The 18,833-nt window shown below is 39.1% G+C and overlaps 1 protein-coding gene across 2 annotated transcripts in view; it reads left to right on the forward strand.

Moving 5' to 3' along the window:
• Positions 1–1,323: 1,323 nt before the first annotated feature.
• The window catches only part of LOC150093916 (PIH1 domain-containing protein 2-like), a 44,049-nt gene continuing 26,539 nt past the window's right edge, over positions 1,324–18,833 (forward strand). Inside the window, exons 1-3 of one of the 2 annotated variants that reach the window (XM_090412764.1) lie at positions 1,324–1,577; positions 1,967–2,138; positions 16,299–16,437. In XM_090412764.1, the coding sequence (XP_090268890.1) occupies positions 1,573–1,577; positions 1,967–2,138; positions 16,299–16,437 (316 nt within the window). In that variant the 5' untranslated portion in view covers positions 1,324–1,572. Of the gene's footprint in view, positions 1,578–1,673; positions 1,835–1,966; positions 2,139–16,298; positions 16,438–18,833 lie in introns of those variants that run through there. The other variant, XM_090412765.1, reaches the window with a different exon arrangement.

Consider the following 18,833-nt stretch of genomic DNA (forward strand, 5'->3'; position numbering starts at 1 on the left):
TTGGTTTATAAGAAACACCCAGATCCATAGAGAAGTTAATATCCCTTATGCCTCTTCCTTTCTCATAAATCTAGCTAAGAAGTTCTTTAACAAGACAAGTGACCATCCAAACCTGTTAATCAAGGAAGCTTCTGAATATAATGAAGCAGAAATCAACAAATATAAAAGACCAAAGTCTATCTTAAGTTCAGTTGAACACAACTGACTTCACTGCCCTCAATGGGCGAGCATATAGCTTACAAACACTCAATTCGAAGTTCTTTCATTACAAGACAAAGAGGAATATGAAAAGCAATTTTTCTTTACCCATCTAGCCAGAAATGTTAATGTTAGCTTTGATATCATCTAGATCTACATACTCACTGATGAGACCTCAAAAAAGGTTGAAACCAGTCTGGGTAGTGACCTCTCCTCATAATGTAAAGCAGTATTACATCTCTTCGGAGCTGTGTTTTCACATTATGAGAAAATATTAAGGTTATTGAGGGAGCTTGCTCCACCTTTGCATCGAGTTGCCTGGGTGTTGTATCACGAAGTGGTCACTTACGCTTGGATTCGGCGATAGTTCGTCGGCATGAAACTCGTAGATCGTAGTTTTCGATCTCAGAGTTTTGCATACTGGCTGAAAAAAAAACAAGGGATTTTTATCCCCCCTTAATTTAATTAACTTCGCCAGAAAATACAGCCGTTTTGGCTAGTCATATATTTACTATATTCTTGTGTTATTTTCACACTCTTTTAATATCTCAGTAAATTAACAATAAAGAAATCCGCCCCGCCTACTCCCTATACGGGAACAAATAGGGGTTAGCTGATTTTTGTTTTTTTTTTTAGAAATCCTCTGTTTTTCCTTATTCCCAGAAGGAAATAGGCGAACTCCATTTTTCATACCTTTTTTTTTTATCAAGTACGCAATCACTTTCTGTCCTTCAGCTTATTATTATTATGTTCAATTTATTAATGATTGAAGAGTTTTGGTGAGAAAGAATCTACAACAGACAAATGCTATCATTTCCTGGCCATTGCCCATTATGTACTCTTGTCTGTAATTGTGCTCTACAGTAATGTTTTTTTTTTGTTGTTGTTGTTTGTTTGTTTTAGATGCGAGATTAAAACCAGCTTCCTGAATCTAAAAACCCCACTTGGCTTAGTCAATGATAAACTATCTCGGGTATCGACCAAAGAAAGTCGTAGTAAAAATTTATTTTCTTGGCGGGTAGATCGAATCTATAACAGCCTTTCTTCGGGCAGCCGAGTGCTGGGAAGCAAATTATTTCCCGAGGACTACACTGGCCCTACCCATGCAGCTAAATGACAGACTAATATGGAGGAAAAGTGTAATAACGTAAAGGTTATCATGCAGTTCTATTCTGGTATCCTTTACAACCTGTAGAAGTGTTCATATTATCATGAGCAAGTGTTCACGTGATTAATTGGAAGATGTCGGTGAACCTTTGATGATATAAGTACCACGTTGTTCATGAAATAAATGCCGCTTGAGAAGTATTGCGTATTCTAGTTATCGTCGGTTGAGTTGGAGTGTCTTGAATTAATTCCGGAGCTACTGATATTATGAAGTTAGTGTATTATCTTAGTTAATTACTTTAGTTTTACATGCCGAATTTCCTGTTTTGCAGCATAACAAATCCTGCTATTCTCATATGAGATATTTTTAATCAAACATAATTCCAAACAACAAAACATGGCATACTGGCTTCACTGCTAAGAAGCTAGTATGGCATGTTGCCATTGATTGCATCACCGTAAAACCTCTGGTATGTTGGCGATAGTAGGATTTTTTTTTTTTTTCCCTACCTCTCCATAATCACGACAGGTAAGTATTTTGTTTGTTTTGCTTGTATATGTGTTAACGAAAACGCTGCCCTCTATTATCTGTATATTTTTTTCTAATTGTTTAACGCTGGTTGGATATATGCTTATGCTGTTTATCTAATTTTTTTAATAGCATGGATGCAGAAAACATAAAGCATCAAGCACAAGAAATATGGAAATTGTTGGATGATCTTGCAGAAAATAACCCATCTGAATATAAAGCGTATATTGAAAAACAGCTGAAAGATGGAAAAGAGTTATTCACTCCTCTGCACCCTAAATTTGCCTTGCGTACACTATGTCACGTATGTTTTTCAACGAATTTATAGCTTGTGGCATTGCATATTTGTTTAATGGAAGACTAAATGTATCATAATGTTTAAGCGTGCGTAAGTTTATTTTATTTTATTTTTTTTTTATTATTTGCGTATGTGCTATTACAGGTCATATAATTCTAGAAAAGACACTGTTCTCCGTTGACGGAGAAATCGAAAAAAAAACGCGACTACGTAACAGTCACATCCAGTGACGTCGATCATGCACTATTGCACTTCTTAAATTTTAAGCGCATGTTTTCTATTTCTGAACATTATAGGCGATATTCGTTGCTTATTTGTTTTGTTATGCAAATTATTATTATTAAGAGATATCTCCGTGGAGTCAGAAAAATTATATTGTATTAATTTTTTTGGATATTTTCTTTTAAGACAGTTATATTCTCTTGTTCTGATTTTAATATTATTTTGTGAGCTTTATCTTCTTATTATATATATATATATATATATATATAATTAATTTTTTAACTTGGGGATACTGTATATTAAGGTTGCCAAGTAATTTTATAAGCTTGGTTATTTAACTCCTAATCTCAAGTACGCAAACAAATAAGTTTACGCCTGAAACATAGTTCACGTCTAAAGATGGTACCACACCAGGCAACTCATTGTAAAGGTGGGTAAAGCTCTGATAACTATTCTTAGTATTTTCCCATAGTGTAAAGCACATCTCACTAAAAGATGAATACTGCAATACATTATGGGTGGGGTCACTACCCAGACCAGTTTCAACCTTATGAATAAGTAAAGCCGGCTCTAAAAATTCGGACGATCCCTAGGCCACTCAATCGTGGGCGAAAGACCATCCATCTCAGCATTGGCTCCACTCAGTGATGGCCTTCCACCCACCACCACCACCGAGCAGAACCCCTCATATTCCGAAGAAAAGCACTCACCGACAAAGTCCCTCACCAGGCCGTGCCAGAAAACACTTTCCACGGAGACTCAAATTGCTCCCTTAAAGCAAAACCCTTAAGAGAGCGAACTCATAATAGCCCCCCACCAGTTTCAACCTTTTTTGAGGTCTCCTCAGTGAGTAGCTAGACCCTAAATACCAAGGTTTTAGTAATACAGAGCCTTATCAACTTTACCTATAGAAGTTGCTGCAAGGTGTTTTATTTTTAATAAGAATCTCTGGAGGAGATATAGATGTAATTAATTTTTTAACTTGGGGATACTGTATATTAGTGTTACCAAGTAATTTTATAAGCTTGATTATTTAACTCCTAATCCCAAGTATGCAAACAATTAAGTTTGTGCTTGAAATATAGTTCAAGTCTAAAGATGGTACAACATCAGGGCAACTCATTGTAAAGGTGGGTAAAGCTCTGATCACTATTCTTAGTATTTTCCCATAATGAAAGCACATCTCACTAAAAGAGTTGCCCTGGTGTGGTACCATCTTTAGACTTGAACTATGTTTTGAACTATGTTTCAGGTGCAAACTTAACTGTTTGCATACTTGGGATTAGGAGTTAACTAACCAAGCTTATAAAATTACTTGGTAACCCTAATATATATATATATATATATATATATATATATATATATATATAAACAGAACACAAAAAATGGTGGGAAAGCACAGCAATGTTAATCATAAAAATTGCCAAACTTCATTGCTAATAAAAAATAATAATAACAATAAAGAAACAGTCATCCCAAAAGAAATAAACATAGTAAAAACAAAACCTAACAAAGTCCCTTCAAAAACAAAGCTATCAACAAAATAAATAAAAATAAATAACATTGCTTTCACACAAAAAATTAAACGACAATTTCAAAGATAGTAAATATCTCCACTTTCAGTGACATCAGTCGTGTGATATTGCTGATTATTCATTTACTGAAGAGTAGTGTGTTTCCTAGAGTTGTACCCATTTAAACTTGTTTTGTAAGCAATGGTTAGGAAATGCTGATATTTTTATTGAATAGTTGAGTGTTGTAGGCCCTGGGTAACACTTGGCAAGGAAGGCTTTTTCCAGAGTATAGATGTAGAGAATTAAAGAGAAGAAGTAAGTTTAGTGGGTTGCAACTGGACTGTTAATGAATGAAAAATTAATATGCGTGTGATTATGGGCTTGATGTACTTGATGGCTTCCCTACTAGCCAATTGTCCTGTCATCTATGCAGTAGGAATTTGTATTCCTGTTACTGTCTGTTGCCATGACAATCAATCTTCAATCAGCTGATTGGAGATCTTTTGCAAATTGACTCCAACTCGAGATAAATCAAAATCTTTGGTGGCAACTATGAGTAATTCATTGGCTTGTTGCAATGGCTGCCAAGAGGACGATCCCAGGAGGTTTTGGAAAAGAACATCCTTGGATGGAATGATAAAAATAAAAAATTATGTCAAAAAATATTTGCACCCTCTTGGTGTAAAAGCTAAGAAAGACACATAAATTATGACTTGGGATAGCACCAGCTTCACTCATTCTAAGGCCTCATCATTAATTAGAAAACTTGATTTTAGCACTAGAGCTTCAAAAACATTATCATCTCCCTTGTTACTTATCCATGTGACAAATGTGCTATAAGAGGAGAAGGCAAAGCTGAAATCCAAGAAAAATGCATGCTATTACTTATCCCATCTTTCTCAAGCTTTCACATCTCTAGAACTTAACCAAGGCCTGGATTGACTCATTGCTATGTTAAGCATCTGCCTGAAACTTCTTGAAAGATTGTGGCACAATAAGATTTCTCAAATCTTCACAGCAAAACATCCATAAAGCAGGATGAATTTAGGCTGACAGAAGTTGCTGTGATCAGGTGCTGACCCTGACCACCTACACTGAAAATGGGTTTGTGACCTAAAGACAGCCTCTGTTTTTATTTATCTTTCTGCAGCTTATAACACTGACTGGTAAGAAGGAATAATCCTGACATTCCTTTATATCATCACTTTTCTCAAGATTGTTAATCCTGTGAATAATATGCTGTCAGGCACATGGATTCAGGTATATTATTATTCTGGACCTCAACAGAATCACAAGACTCGTTGCAGGAATTGCATGGGCATCTCATACACAACAGTCTTCAAATGTCCCCACAGAAAGAAATCGAGATAAGAAAGATCAGGCAATCTGGAGGGCCAGGGGATGGGACCACTGTGCCCAATCCATCGGTTCCCAAATGTGGCATTAAGATGCTGATGCATGTCCATGCTGAAATGGGCAGGTGCCCCATCGTGGTGGAACCACATATGGGAGCAGATGACAACTTGAACACCCTGAAGCAAGTCTGACAAAACCTGTTTCAGAAAAATATGGTATGTTCGGCCATTGAGGTGGTCCGGCGGTAGGTAGGGTCCAATTAATTAGTCATACATGATCCCTGCCCAGACATTGATGGCGAAACATTGCTGGTTCGACAGCGGACATGTACCATGGGGTTCTGGGCCACCCACAAATGCATATTATGGACATTGACTATGCCTTTACACGAGAAAGTTGATTCATCTGTAAAAAGCACATGAGCGAGAAAATCAGGCTATACGACACTTTGCTGCAGGAACCACTGTGCAAAATCCATGCACAGGGGATAATCAACAACTGTCAATGCTTGCACTTGCTGCAAGTGATAGGGGTGTAGCCCTTCTTCATGCAGTACTCACCAGAAACTGTTCAGATGCACACCCAGGCTCCGGGCAGTGGATCGTATCTTGTACCTGGGTTATCTGTCACCATACACAAGATGTCCTCGCTTATAGCTGGCGTTCTGACCATCTGTGTTCATCCGGTATCATGTCAACTGACATGGAAAGTGCCCACCTCACACAGCTGAAGGTGCAGTCACGCAAACATTTTATGATCGGGCACACGGCGCATACAATATCGCTCACAGTACAGTCTTTGTGCCTCTCTACCATTGCCCTTGGCTATGCCATACATCAGGTGCATATTGGCTTTCTCTGCATTCATAAACTCTCCATCTCATGTCCAGTCGATGCTGAGAATGCTAGGGTTTAGTCCAGCGCTTTTAAGTCGTACCGCCATGTCTGCATCCCTACCGGCACCGGGCTGCATTTGCAGCCATATATTCTATGATGAATATTGGTGGTTTCGGTATGTACTACCATCCCCTCACGTTGGGCCATGAATTCAAGGACACCCTGTAGATGATAAATAATAGTGGAGATAATGTACACCCTTGTCGCACATTTGACATAACATCCTGTATCTCCTTCAATTCTAACTGCTGATTTACAACTCAAATAGAGACTATGTATTGTTTGATATAACGTTCCATTTACACCATGTAACTGGAGTGTTTTGAACAGCTTTTTTCTTGGCACCTTGTCATATGCTTTTCCAGATCTACAAAACTTAAATACATATCCTTGTTATGTTCCCATGATTTCTTGACTATTTGTCTTAATGTTAAAATCTGATTCTGACAACCTCCATTTGGCCTGAATCCAGTTTGTTCTTCTGTAAGCTCCTCCTCCAGAATTTTTTTTTTTTTAGTGTTTCTCAAGAATACTTGCATAATCTTACCAGGAACTTAGTAGAGAAATTCCTATGTAATTCTCACATTCAGCTTTATTCTCTTTTTTATAGATGGGTACTATGAGCACCCTACTCCAATCATCAGTAATTCAACCCTCTGACCAGGACCTCTGAATTATGCAGTGTAGCCACTGTAAAACTTTTATACCTCCATATTTCATATTCCTCTATTCCAGCAGCATTCCCATATTTCAGGTTTATGATAGCTTTTTCTACTTAAAGTACAGATATGTATATTCCAGAAGGCATTCCTGTTGAGTGTTTTCTACAACCATTTGCTGTTTGTTTCATTGAGCAGTCTTTCAAAGTAATTACTCCATACTTCAAGACTATCTTTATCCCTCAGTTTTCAGGTTCCCTTTATCATCTCTAATTCCTTTTACAGTTATTCTTTCCTCCATTTCTGAGCTTTATCAATAGCCTCCAGAATATTTTACCACCTTCTTGATATTTATTTTCTATGTTCTTACCAAAGTCTTCCCATGAGTTTTGTTTAGCTAATTTTAGACAATGCTTTGCTTTCTTATATTTTTTTTTTGTATTCCCTAAGAGGCCAAGCTGGCCTACTTTCCAGGAAGTTTCAATTTACTTTCTTCTTTTTCTCTACTTTCTCTTTAGCTTCCTGAATCCACCATAGAGTTCTGATTATTCTGTCCTTGCAGATTACTTCACCACATGTCTCTCTGGCTGAATCAAAGTTTTCTTTACGGTTTGCCACCGAACCTCCAAAGTTTTGTTCTTGTTTTCAAACCCTTTTAGTTTTTCTTGAAAAATGTTTGTGTATTTTAGTCTACATTTCACATCTGATAGATGTTCAACTTTGATTCGTGCCAAAACTTTCTTACACAGTTTTCTTTTCAACATGAAGTTCAATTTTATCCTGCTCAACACTAAATGGCGATCACTTCCTATTGCAAATCCTCTGTATACCCTTGTGTCCTGAACTGGTGGGAAAACATCACTGTCGGCAATAACATGAGACTTCTTAATCCTTGCATCTTTTCTCCATGTGAATTTGTGCACATTTTAATGTTGTAACATAGTGTTAGTAATAACTAATCCATGCCCTGAGCAGAAATCTTGCAGGTACTTATCATTATTATTAACTTTGCTTTTTTCTCCAAATTTTCTTCAAACATTCTTATATGTCTGGTAATCACTTCCTACTCTACTACTTAGATCTCCAACAAGGACCAACTTTTCCTTTTTTATTGTGTCAGCTGCCTTCTCTAATGCTTCGATAAATTCCTCCACTTCTTCCTTAGTAGTAGGGCCATAAGCACAAAATAGTCTCAATGTCCAGTTCTCCATTCTGATATTAGCCCACATCACTCCACTTGATATTGCCTGCCATTCAAGAAGATTATCTTCATATTTAGTGTTTAATACCATACCTTACTTCATGTAATATACATCTGTTATATTATCTGTAGACTGGTCCCTCCTCTTCCTCCCTTGCTTCTTTCTTTCTTCTCTTCTTGCTCCTTCCCCCGAGTGCTATTAGAGTATTCAATGGGAATCTTTCCTATTTTGCTGTGTCATTTCGTCTTGTGCTAACAGGACATTATCAAACACTGTAACATGATCAGGACATCAAAAAATGTTCATACCGCATCGTCTGTCACGCAGGTTACCAAGGGATGCGTTCGGGTTCTAGGCAGATGGACCCGTTCAAAAAATATGTTACAGTCTCCCTTAGATACCACTCCTCAGCACTCTGCTAGAGGAAACTCCATAAATGGGCCCGCTACCCGTTTGGGGAGGTGTTTAGGGGAAGCGCAAAGAAATGGTTTTGCAAGAGGACGGAAATGGCAACGACAACGGCACCAGACTATGGCTTTAGGCAACTGGAACATCTTCTCATTGACAGGGAAGGAGTTGGGTCGAGGAAGCCAAGTGCTACTGGCTAGATTTCGTCGGGCTTTCTTCGACCGAAATAAAGGAGAGGCTCTGTTACTGTCGACCTGGATAAGGGGTGGAAGCTCTACTACTCTGGTGTGAGCCCGACAATGTCTGCTCAGGCAGGTGTGGGGATACTCACAAGCCCCCAGCTGTAAGACTGTGTTGCTGAGTGGATCCCATTGGGAGGACGGGTATGTATGTTAAGGCTTCAGATGAAAAAATGATTTGGCTGTGGTGCAAGCCTATGCACGTAATCTGGAGTCAGAATATTCTGCCTTCCTAGACGAAGTGGATGCTGCTTTAGACAGGGTGGAAAACATGGAATCAGTCCTGCTAATGGGTGACTTCAATGTACATGTTGGAACAGATGACCAGACATGGAGGGGTGTGGTTGGGAGGAACGGCACCCCTGACCTTAACGCAAATGGGTTGAAATTATTGGACTTCTGCTGTACTAACAGCTTGTCCATAATGAATACCTTCTTGCATCACCGAGAAGTATATAAGTATACCTGGTACAGGGATACATTAGAACAAAAGTCTCTGATTGACTTCTTTATAGTCACAGCAGACCTATTTTCCTCAGTGTTGGATGTTCTTGTGAGAAGAGAGGCAGAACTGTCAACTGACCACCATCTTGTTGTGTGCACTCTACGGCTTCAGAAACCAGATGCTACCATCAATGCTGGTAGGCATAAGCAGCTATATCGCGTGAAATGGGAGACGTTGGAAAATGAGGCTGTGAGGAAGAATTTTGCAGATGACATTTCCTCCAGGTTCAAAAAGATTCCCAGGCATACTGCAGATGTTGAGGAGGAGTGGAAGCTGTTCAAAACAGCTGCCACTGCCTCTGCACTCTCATGCTGTGGCAGAAAGCGGCTCGGCGTGGCAACAGGCAGTGAGAAAAGGACACCTTGGTGGAACCAAGAAGTCCAAAAAGCTGTCCGGGCAAAAAAGGAGTCCTACCTAACTTGGCTTAGGGTAAGGTCACCTGAGATGCGTTTGCAATTTGCTGAGGCAGTAAAGACAGCAAAACAGAAGGCTTGGGCATCCTTTGGAGAAAGATTAGAATCATCCTATGCAAATGCAAACAAAGTATTCTGGCAGACCATCCGCCGCCTTCGAGGGAGGAAATCGTGCACAGCAAGGGCAATTAAGGTCTCTGATGGTGCACTTTTAACAACTGAGATGGATATCCTGGAGGGAATACTTTGAGAGCCTTCTTAATCTGGGTGGCCCAGCAGTTGTGGACATCCAAGAGGTGCAGATCGGGGCAATGACTAGTCTCACAGCAGAAGAGGTCCATTTAGCAATAAAATCGAGCAAGGCTGCTGGCGATGATGAAATTCTTCCCGAAATGCTAAAAGCCTTAAATCGAGATGGTGTTCTCTGGCTCACTCGAGTGTGTCAGGCTGCTTGGATATCTGGGTAAGCACCAAAGCAATGGCAGACAGGCATAATAATACCAGTCTTTAAGAAGGGAGACCAGAAGGATTGCAGTAACTATCGTGGCATCTCTCTGCTCAGCCTGACTGGGAAAGTGTATGCTAAGTGCTTGGAAAGACGGTGCAGGAGCATAGTTGAGTCAAAGTTCTAGAAAGAACAATGTGGCTTTCGTCCTGGTAGAAGCACAACTGACCAAATCTTCACTTTAAGGCAAGTCTTTGAGAAATCTTGGGAATATGCCAAGAATGTCTACACATGTTTTGTGGACTTGGAGAAGGCATATGACCGGTTTCCTCGGGATAAGCTTTGTCAAGTAGTACAGGAGTATGGAGTGGATGGCCAACTATTAGCTGCTATCAAGTCCCTGTATGAATGCCCAGAATTTTGTGTCAGGGTAAACAGCACAAAGTCTGAACCTTTCACAGTCTCCGTTGGCCTCTGCCAAGGGTGTGTTCTGTCACCCCTCCTTTTCATAATATTTATGGACTGGATTGATAGGCACAGCCGAGGCAGTGAGTGTGTCAGAATTGGAAGATGTAGCATTGGACGTCTGCTCTTTGCAGATGACCTAGTTCTGCTTAGTTCTTCCACAGATGACCTCCAGTAGACCCTGGATAGGTTTGTAGCTGTTTGTGCAGATGCCGGAATGAAGATATTGCGGGAGCTTGGCCGTTCGGTAGTATTGAAGCGGGAGTTAAGCCAGAAAGCAAAACTGGCTGTCTTCAATACAGTCTATGTCCCCATCTTCACCTATGGTCATGAGAGTTGGGTAATGACCGAAAGAATGCGGACACGAATCCAAGCAGCTGAAATGAGGTTCCTTCGAGAGGTTACTGGGCTAACAAGACTCGACAGAGTCAGAAGCTCTGCAATTCGGGAAACCCTCAATACTCAACCGCTGCTTCTCCGTGTTGAGAGATCACAGTTACGTTGGTACGGGCACCTGGTCAGAATGCCACAAGAGAGGCTCCCTCAGCAGGCCCTCTTTGCCAAGCCAGAGGGTGGGAGGCCACGTGGAAGGCCAAGGACTCGCTGGATAGATTATATCCAAAACCTTGGGTGGACATGTTTGGGAATCCCACCAGAACATTTGAGCTTGATGGCAGAGGATCGTGACCATTGGAAGTTCCTCTTGCATCTGTTGCCCCCACAACCCAATTAGGAAAGGTGGGCCTTGAAGATGTATGTATGTATGTTAGTGTTTAATATTCATGCCCACAAACATCCATGTCCACGGCAGGATGTTTGTGATTAACATTCCTTCGTAGGCATGGATGTTTTGTGATTGTCTATTGAAATACTGGTGGTGGATGGCGGTAGATGGTGTTGGTGGAGTGTGGTCAGTTGGTGGATTGTGTGGTGGAGACAGAGTTATAGAGTGGGTGCCCTCCCTCGATGGGTCTTTGGACTCTCTGGAGGTGTCAAATAATAATAATAATAATAATATTATATCTACTCCTTCTTTTCCCTGATTGATATTTCCTGATTATGACAACTTGTATTTGTTGTTTAAAAAGATCTCACCTGTTTTTGTTTTCTTTGTTTCAGTAACACCTATTATGTCAATCTGGTACTTATCTAATTCATCTGCTAGTTCCATTTCTTTTCCATTGATGTTCTTATGTTGATGGTGCCAATCTTGATCTTTGCTGATTGAATTGGGATTTGTTCTAGCCTGAGTTTTTGCTATTTGCCTTGGTTTCCTGACAAAAACAACAGGGTCCTTGTTCAATTTCATACCAGCTGGGTGATGCCCCAGCTGGCATGAAATTCCATCATGTTGTACCATCATTTTGAGCTGTGATTTAAGATAATAAGAATGCAATTTGGTCAACTAAATCTCAAATTGCCAGCCCATCCTCATTTGTTCAGTATCTAGATACCCAGTAAGGTGCACCATGAGAAGATGAGGATTGGACATTGGGTCAGATGCCCTGGTCGGTTCTCCACATTTCTGAAAACGCTATGTGGAGGTCTCCTTCTAGTTATTAAGCCTTGATCCTTAAGCACCTCTTATGCTAATCTCCTCTTTGTAAGTCTGATCATAACTTTATTTGCATTTCGTTTTTGTCCTTCTTGATTGATCATCCCTCTTCCGGTCAATCTCAGCCTCATATCCTAGCACTACAATAGTGCCAGTTGGGATGACCTTTGGGTTTTATGCTTCATTTCCTTGGTGTGATTACTGCTTACACTTTCCTGATCCTAGCACTTGCTCTTATGCAATAACAAAAATAATTCTTGCCTTGCACTATTCAAAACTCTTGACCCTTATCCAAGCTCTGGTTCTCTAACAAATATGCAAAAACAGTCCTAGCCAAAAATTCAGCATATGTCAAATGGCCCAAGTCAAAAACTACAGCCTCTTTCACACAGCTTACACAATAGCTTTTAACAAGTTAAAAAAAAAAAAAATCTTCAACAAATCTGACTGTGTCTGGGACCAAATACATTGATTAAGCTTGCCGCTCAAATCGCAAGCTATATGCAGACTTCTACCTTTCCATGTTTCCACTTATCTCTCACATCCTGATGGTACATGGTAATGTCCTCAAAAGATTAACTAGACCTCTTGATATCAATTCTTTTTCCTCCAACTCTTGTTTAGATGACCAAGGCAAATCTCCTCCCACTATTCCATGAACTTATCCACAGTATGCCTCGGCTGATCTTCTGTCTCAAGGAGACATTAGTAGAGTATTCAACGACCCAGATACTAATTGAAGCTCCTTGCCCTGATGTTAGCCCTCCAGTTGTACTAGAAGTTTATTCTACAGAACTATCATCCATCTTATTTTTTCTACTAGCTGTCATACTCATCCTTAAACTATCTAGCTTGGAAGTAAGCTTCTGTCCATACTGTTCCCAAAAAAAAGGAGATAAAAAATTAACCATCAAACAGTTGCCCTGTTGCTCTCCTTGCAGTGTTCTCAAAAATAATGGGAAAGGTTATCAGCCAACTGCTCCTCTTCACCAATTACAGACTATAATAAATTAATAAATATAATAAATAAACTTAAAGGTCAGACTATAATAAATTTAGTTTAATCCTTTATCCAAGTGTGAGCAAACAAAGTTTGCACCTGAAAGTATCTTCAGGACTTCTAACCAAGTGAAAAATAAACTTTCAACATCTTTCTCTAAATCCAGAGTAATTTAATAAAAAGGTGGCACACCGTTTGGCAACTCCTGTGGGTAGAGATGACCTTGCTAATGCTTCTGCCTGCTATCTCCACTTGGGCCTGGTTCCCACTGAAGATACCTCAATAAAGGTCGAAACTAGTCTAGGTAGTGGCCCTTCCCTTAATGCATAACATTATACATATCTGCAAGGAGATGTGCTTTGCATTATGGGAGATACTGAGATAGGAGTGCTGTTAGCTTACTCCACCTTTGCAATGAGTTGCCTGGGGTTGTACTACCTTACCCCAGTCCTGAAGATACTTTCAGGTGCAAACTTTGTTTGCTCACACCTGGATAAAGGATTAAACTAAATTTATTATAGTCTAACGAAGTGAAAAACTGTCAACACCCTTAAGACCATCATAAATTAGGCCAAATAAAGAATATGTCATCGACATACCTTATCTTAGCCAGATTGAATGTTTGAGATGGGCTGAGTCAAGAGCTTGTTTTCCATAAAAAAATTAGCAGGGAAAGGATATCTTTATTATTAACAATTAGATTTTCAGTCTGGCCATACTACATCATACATAAAATGGGTAGAGTTCTTCTTATGTGTGATGTTGCTGTTAGGGAATATTGGGTGTGTGGATTTCAGGTAAGCCATATATCCAGTGGGGGGGGGGGTATGAGAATGAAAAGGTTTATATTTGTTTGTGATTTTAGGAGATCACGAAGAATCTTTTTTTTTTTAGTAGACTTTTAATTTTTTTATTTGAGATTTAGTAGAATCATAATGTAAAGGCATGTGATATCCATTTGCTATTGTATTCTGCCAACTCAGTGCCCTCAATAAACTGTGCAAAGATAAGCGTATGGTCATCACCAGACCCGATAAGGGTAGTGCCATTGATTTCTTTAATGCCAATTAATCTATATACCTTTAGATTATGATTCCACTAAATCTCAGATAAAAAAATTTAATTTGACTCAAAAAAAGTTTCTTCCTGGCCTCCTGAAATCACAAAGAAACTTAAATTCTTTAGTTCTTGTTCTGGATGTATGGCTTACCTACATTCCCCCCCCCCAAGACCTGCAAAGTAGATGCTATTGATTCCATGTAGTTGAGAAATTTTCTGTTAATAATAATAATTATAGTTTCAGAATACCCATTACAAACTTCTAGGGTAATTCAGGGGGATAAGAATAGATCAGGTTTTGATTAGCAATCCATGTCCCCAAACACATCGTTGCAATAGTAGGTCTAAAATGTTTCACGTGCATATCACAAAGAACATAAACATCAGACATAGGGTAAATTACATTTAAATTTCATAAACATTAACAAAAGGTGCTCGAAGTTTTGACCTCCAATTTCACAGCATGCATTACTACCTGTCCTACATAGCAAGTTCTGGTACACTCTTTCAAAAATGCCTGACATGGTTTGGATTTTGCTGCTGTAGTCCGTATCCTTGCCAACAAATCTTCTACCAACTCCACATTCATACATGAGACTCTTCATGTGCCCCCCCCCCAAAAAAAAATTCCAATGAGTATACAAGGGCCACCTCTGCCAATCCATCGCCACCAAATGTTTAGTGGAGGTAGTGTCGGATGTCACTTGAAAAGTGTGGTAGTGCACTGTCATGCTGAAACCACACATGTTGCCTAATGTGCAATGGCACATCTTCCAAAGAATGGCAGTGTCTCTTACAGGAACATCAACTACATGGGGCCATTCTGAAAGGGTGGAAAAGAATACAGTCTGATCAATTCATAACCAACGATGCCTGCCCACATGTTGACAGTAAACTTGTTCTGGAATCCATGGCAGTGAGTGATGTGATGGTTGTCCCTGGATCAAACGTGGCTGTTTTGGGAATTCCACATGCCTTCCCTAGTGAATACAGCTTCATCAGTGAAGTGCACCAGTTTTGAAATCAGGGCTCTTCTCACAACATTGATTGACTGAACCACCTACAGAACCCAACCTGTGGTGCAAAACTGGTTGGGCCCAGTACGTGAACCTTCTGAGACTGGAAAGAGTGCATCTGATTGGCACAAAGAGTCTGCCAGGTGCTGGAGTAAGGAACACCCATGTCATGTGCAGTGCCATGGGTACTCACAGAAGGGTTCTCCTCAACCTGATGAAGCACCTCCTCATCAAAGCCTGGGGTAACGGCAAGTTCCTTCAATGCCTGTTGGTATTGAAGGAACCTGTTTCCTTCAACCACTGATTCACGTTGGAAAAGGATGTGCAATGGAGTTGGATGATGTGGGAAACTGACAGGCAGCCCTCCCATTACATCGAGCATTGCAGTACATTAACATCATGTTGGCATAGGCAGCATTTGTGTAATTTGCTATTGTGCATTAATGTGATGTGCATCAATGCAACACTGCATTATCATCACTAGGGAGAGGATTTTTATGGTTTCAGCATGAACTCAATCTGAGGGGTGATCCAAACTGTTCATTGTGAGAGACTCTACCAAAACGACTCAATCACCCATTTGTTGTGGTTGAGTTCATGATAAAATTACATAAACATCTTTTTCCTAGTCACCACAAACCACCTCCTGATATTAATGGCCTATCTATAACAGTGGCTGAACTCATCTCAGCACAGACTTGTAATAAAGTCTGATCTGTACCATTACAACGGTGATTTGAGGACATAAGCTGCTTATCAAAACCTGATCTACCCTGTCCACCCTACATAAGCTAGAAGTTTGTAATGGGTATTTTGAAACACAATGTATATATAGATATATTAAATACTAAATAATTATATATTTATATGAGCCTCCGTAGCTCAGTCAGTACAGACAAAGCCCTTTGGTCGGAAAGACCTGGATTTGATTCCCTTCAGTGACATCAGGTACCTTTATCTGGTCTCTTTCGACTAAAGGTGACTTAGACAATCTCATACGGAGGTAGGGGTTTTTTCACCCGGAAACTTGGGGTCCATGAACACGCACATCTACAGACATAGGATACACTGGGAGGCATAGGACTAACTACCTTATCCTTGATACAATAGCGGTTAAATGTAGAAAAATCCTCGATATCGCAAGGTAAAAGAGGAGGGAAGGAATAAAAATATATACATATTTATATTAAATAATTATATACTTAATTATAGGATGACCATATTGCCAGTCTGCACAAAGATGTTCCAGTATACATCAATGTATTTGAATGGGGATTTGTTCCAGCTCCTAAAGAAGATCAAGACAGAATTCCGGTTATTGGTAACAAGTTGACAAAGATTAAATGTTCAGGTACTGTGTTTATTTCTGTTTTACTTTAGAAATCAACATTCTTCCTGTTTTGAAGTCTTTTTTTTTTAAATTGGAAAATAATTGTGCATTAGAAAGCTCTTAACTAAGAAATAAGAAGTATAATTTTCTTTATAATCATATAGTTACTTTCAGAACTATATGATTACAAAACTGCTTACAGTATTCTGAACTATAGTTAAAATTGTGTAACATATAAAAATAAAATTCCTTAAAGGTAATGTTGAGGTCTCCTCCCAGTTATATGGCTTTGATCCTTAAGGAATTCCCAGTCTTTATTACCATAATTAAAATCAAAGAGAATAATCACCCTTCCTTTATTCACTAAACTCAAGTTGCATATATATTTCTTCATCACACCTTCCACTTTCCTTTGCATATTGTCCTGTCAATCTCCACGTCATGCCATGTTGCCTCTAAATCGTTACCAGTATTTTCCCCTTGCTATCAATGGCACCTCCCCCTCTCTTCTTGTCCTTGTTAACTGCATGAAAAACACTGTGCCCCCTCCATTTCTATTATTATTATCCTGAGACCACATGGAGTCACAGACTCGTCTAGGAAATCCCTTTTGTTATACACCTTAAGCACATTCAAATTCTCTGCAGACACCATGCTCTCAGGCAATGCATTCCAATCATTCATAATCTCCATGCAAAAAACCTGCTTCTCACATCCTTCTGATATAGCTTCCAGAGATGACCTCTTTTTCTTCCCAATCTCTCATCATTTTATGAAAAACCTCTTCAACGTTAATCCTAAAACAACTCCTTATTAACTTATACATCTCTATCATATTACTCCTCTTCCTTCTATCCACTAGACTGCAAATTGTATCATCTCAACCTTTCTTCATATTCAACATTACAGAGATCAGAAACTATTTTGGTCAATCACCTCTGTATCCTCTCCAGCATCTCTTCATCATTTTGAAAACTAGGTGACCAAATCTGTGCACAGTAGTCCATATGTGGCCTAATCAGACCCTTATACAATGGAAACAGAATGTCCTTACTTCTACAAGTCAGTTTTATCCACATCATCCCCAGAATTCATTGTGTTGTCCTCACAATTTTAGCAATATGTCCTTTAAATTTTAGATACTCATCCACAGTCATCCCCCAAAATCTCTTATTTCCTCCACCTCGAACAATATATCTCCACCAAGGGTAAATTCTACATCCCATCTTTCTTTTGCAAATTTTAAAACCTTACATTTGCTCAACATTGAACCGTGAGCTCCACTCCCATGCCCATTCACTCAATGTATTCAAGTCTTCTTGTAAGGGCACAACATATGCTCTACTACTCCTCTTAGTTCTTCCCAACTTTGCATCATCTGCTAACAACTGAATATCCCCATTCAAATCTTCCCTAATATCACTGACATACAGGAGTTAAACAGCAATGGCATTAAAACAGACCCTGAGGTACACCACTAGTGATTTTCTCTTTTGGGATATTGCTCTCTCATACAAAACTTGCTGATACCTAACCGATAGCCATTCTCCAATCTAATGCACTAGTCTATCCCCACAAGATCTCTTATTTCTCTCATCTACTCTAGTTTGACTATCAACTTATCATGTAGTAATCTATCAAAAGTCTTTGCAAAATGTAAGTATACTACTGTATATTCATCTCCTTCATCCAGTTAGCTATCAAATTATTAATAAGTAAGTAGATGACTAAAATATATGCCAGGTGGTGTTTTGTTGAAAGGTTTGTGTAGAGAATTCTCCCTGTTCAGATAACTTTTTGACTAATTAAATAAGTGTGTGTTTATGTGTAAGAATTGTGGTAGAAGCTGTGTGTGTTTAGTGTTTGTAGTGTGTGGACTTATTTAAGTTTGTTTACAAAATCATTAAACTTAGCACACTGATACAACATGGTGGTGAAAGGCAAATCATTGCGTAGGTTTGTTGCAAAAGACAAATAAAGTAGATGGCATGGATTTTTCAAAAATTGCATGGTGCTATGAATGTAATATGTATATACAATCTTCAGCTGCCATATAACTGATATGGCAGTTGAAGATTGTGCGAATATTCAGAGAATGTGTGGAAATGATAGGCTGAAAAAAGTTTGATTGTTGATAAAACAGTGATAAGATAATTTATATGACATTAAAAAACAGAGTGAAATTAACAGTAAAGTGGGCAATAATGACGTTGAAAAACACAGTGCAGTTAACGATAAAGTGGTGAGCAGGATTGATGGCAAACAAGAGAGTGAGACTGGTGATAAAATAGCAGCAGTGACTGATAGCAAAAAAAAAAAGGATGCAAGATTTGAAAACTGGTGAAGATTTTATTATATTATTGTTTGACACCTCCAGAGAGGGCACGTGCTCTACAGCTCTGCAACTGACCGCAATT

The sequence above is a fragment of the Typopeltis vanoorti genome, chromosome 23 (genome assembly GCF_054136105.1).
Source record: "Typopeltis vanoorti isolate ZY-2024b chromosome 23, IOZ_Tvanoo_1.0, whole genome shotgun sequence".
In the NCBI taxonomy this organism is placed as follows: domain Eukaryota; kingdom Metazoa; phylum Arthropoda; class Arachnida; order Uropygi; family Thelyphonidae; genus Typopeltis; species Typopeltis vanoorti.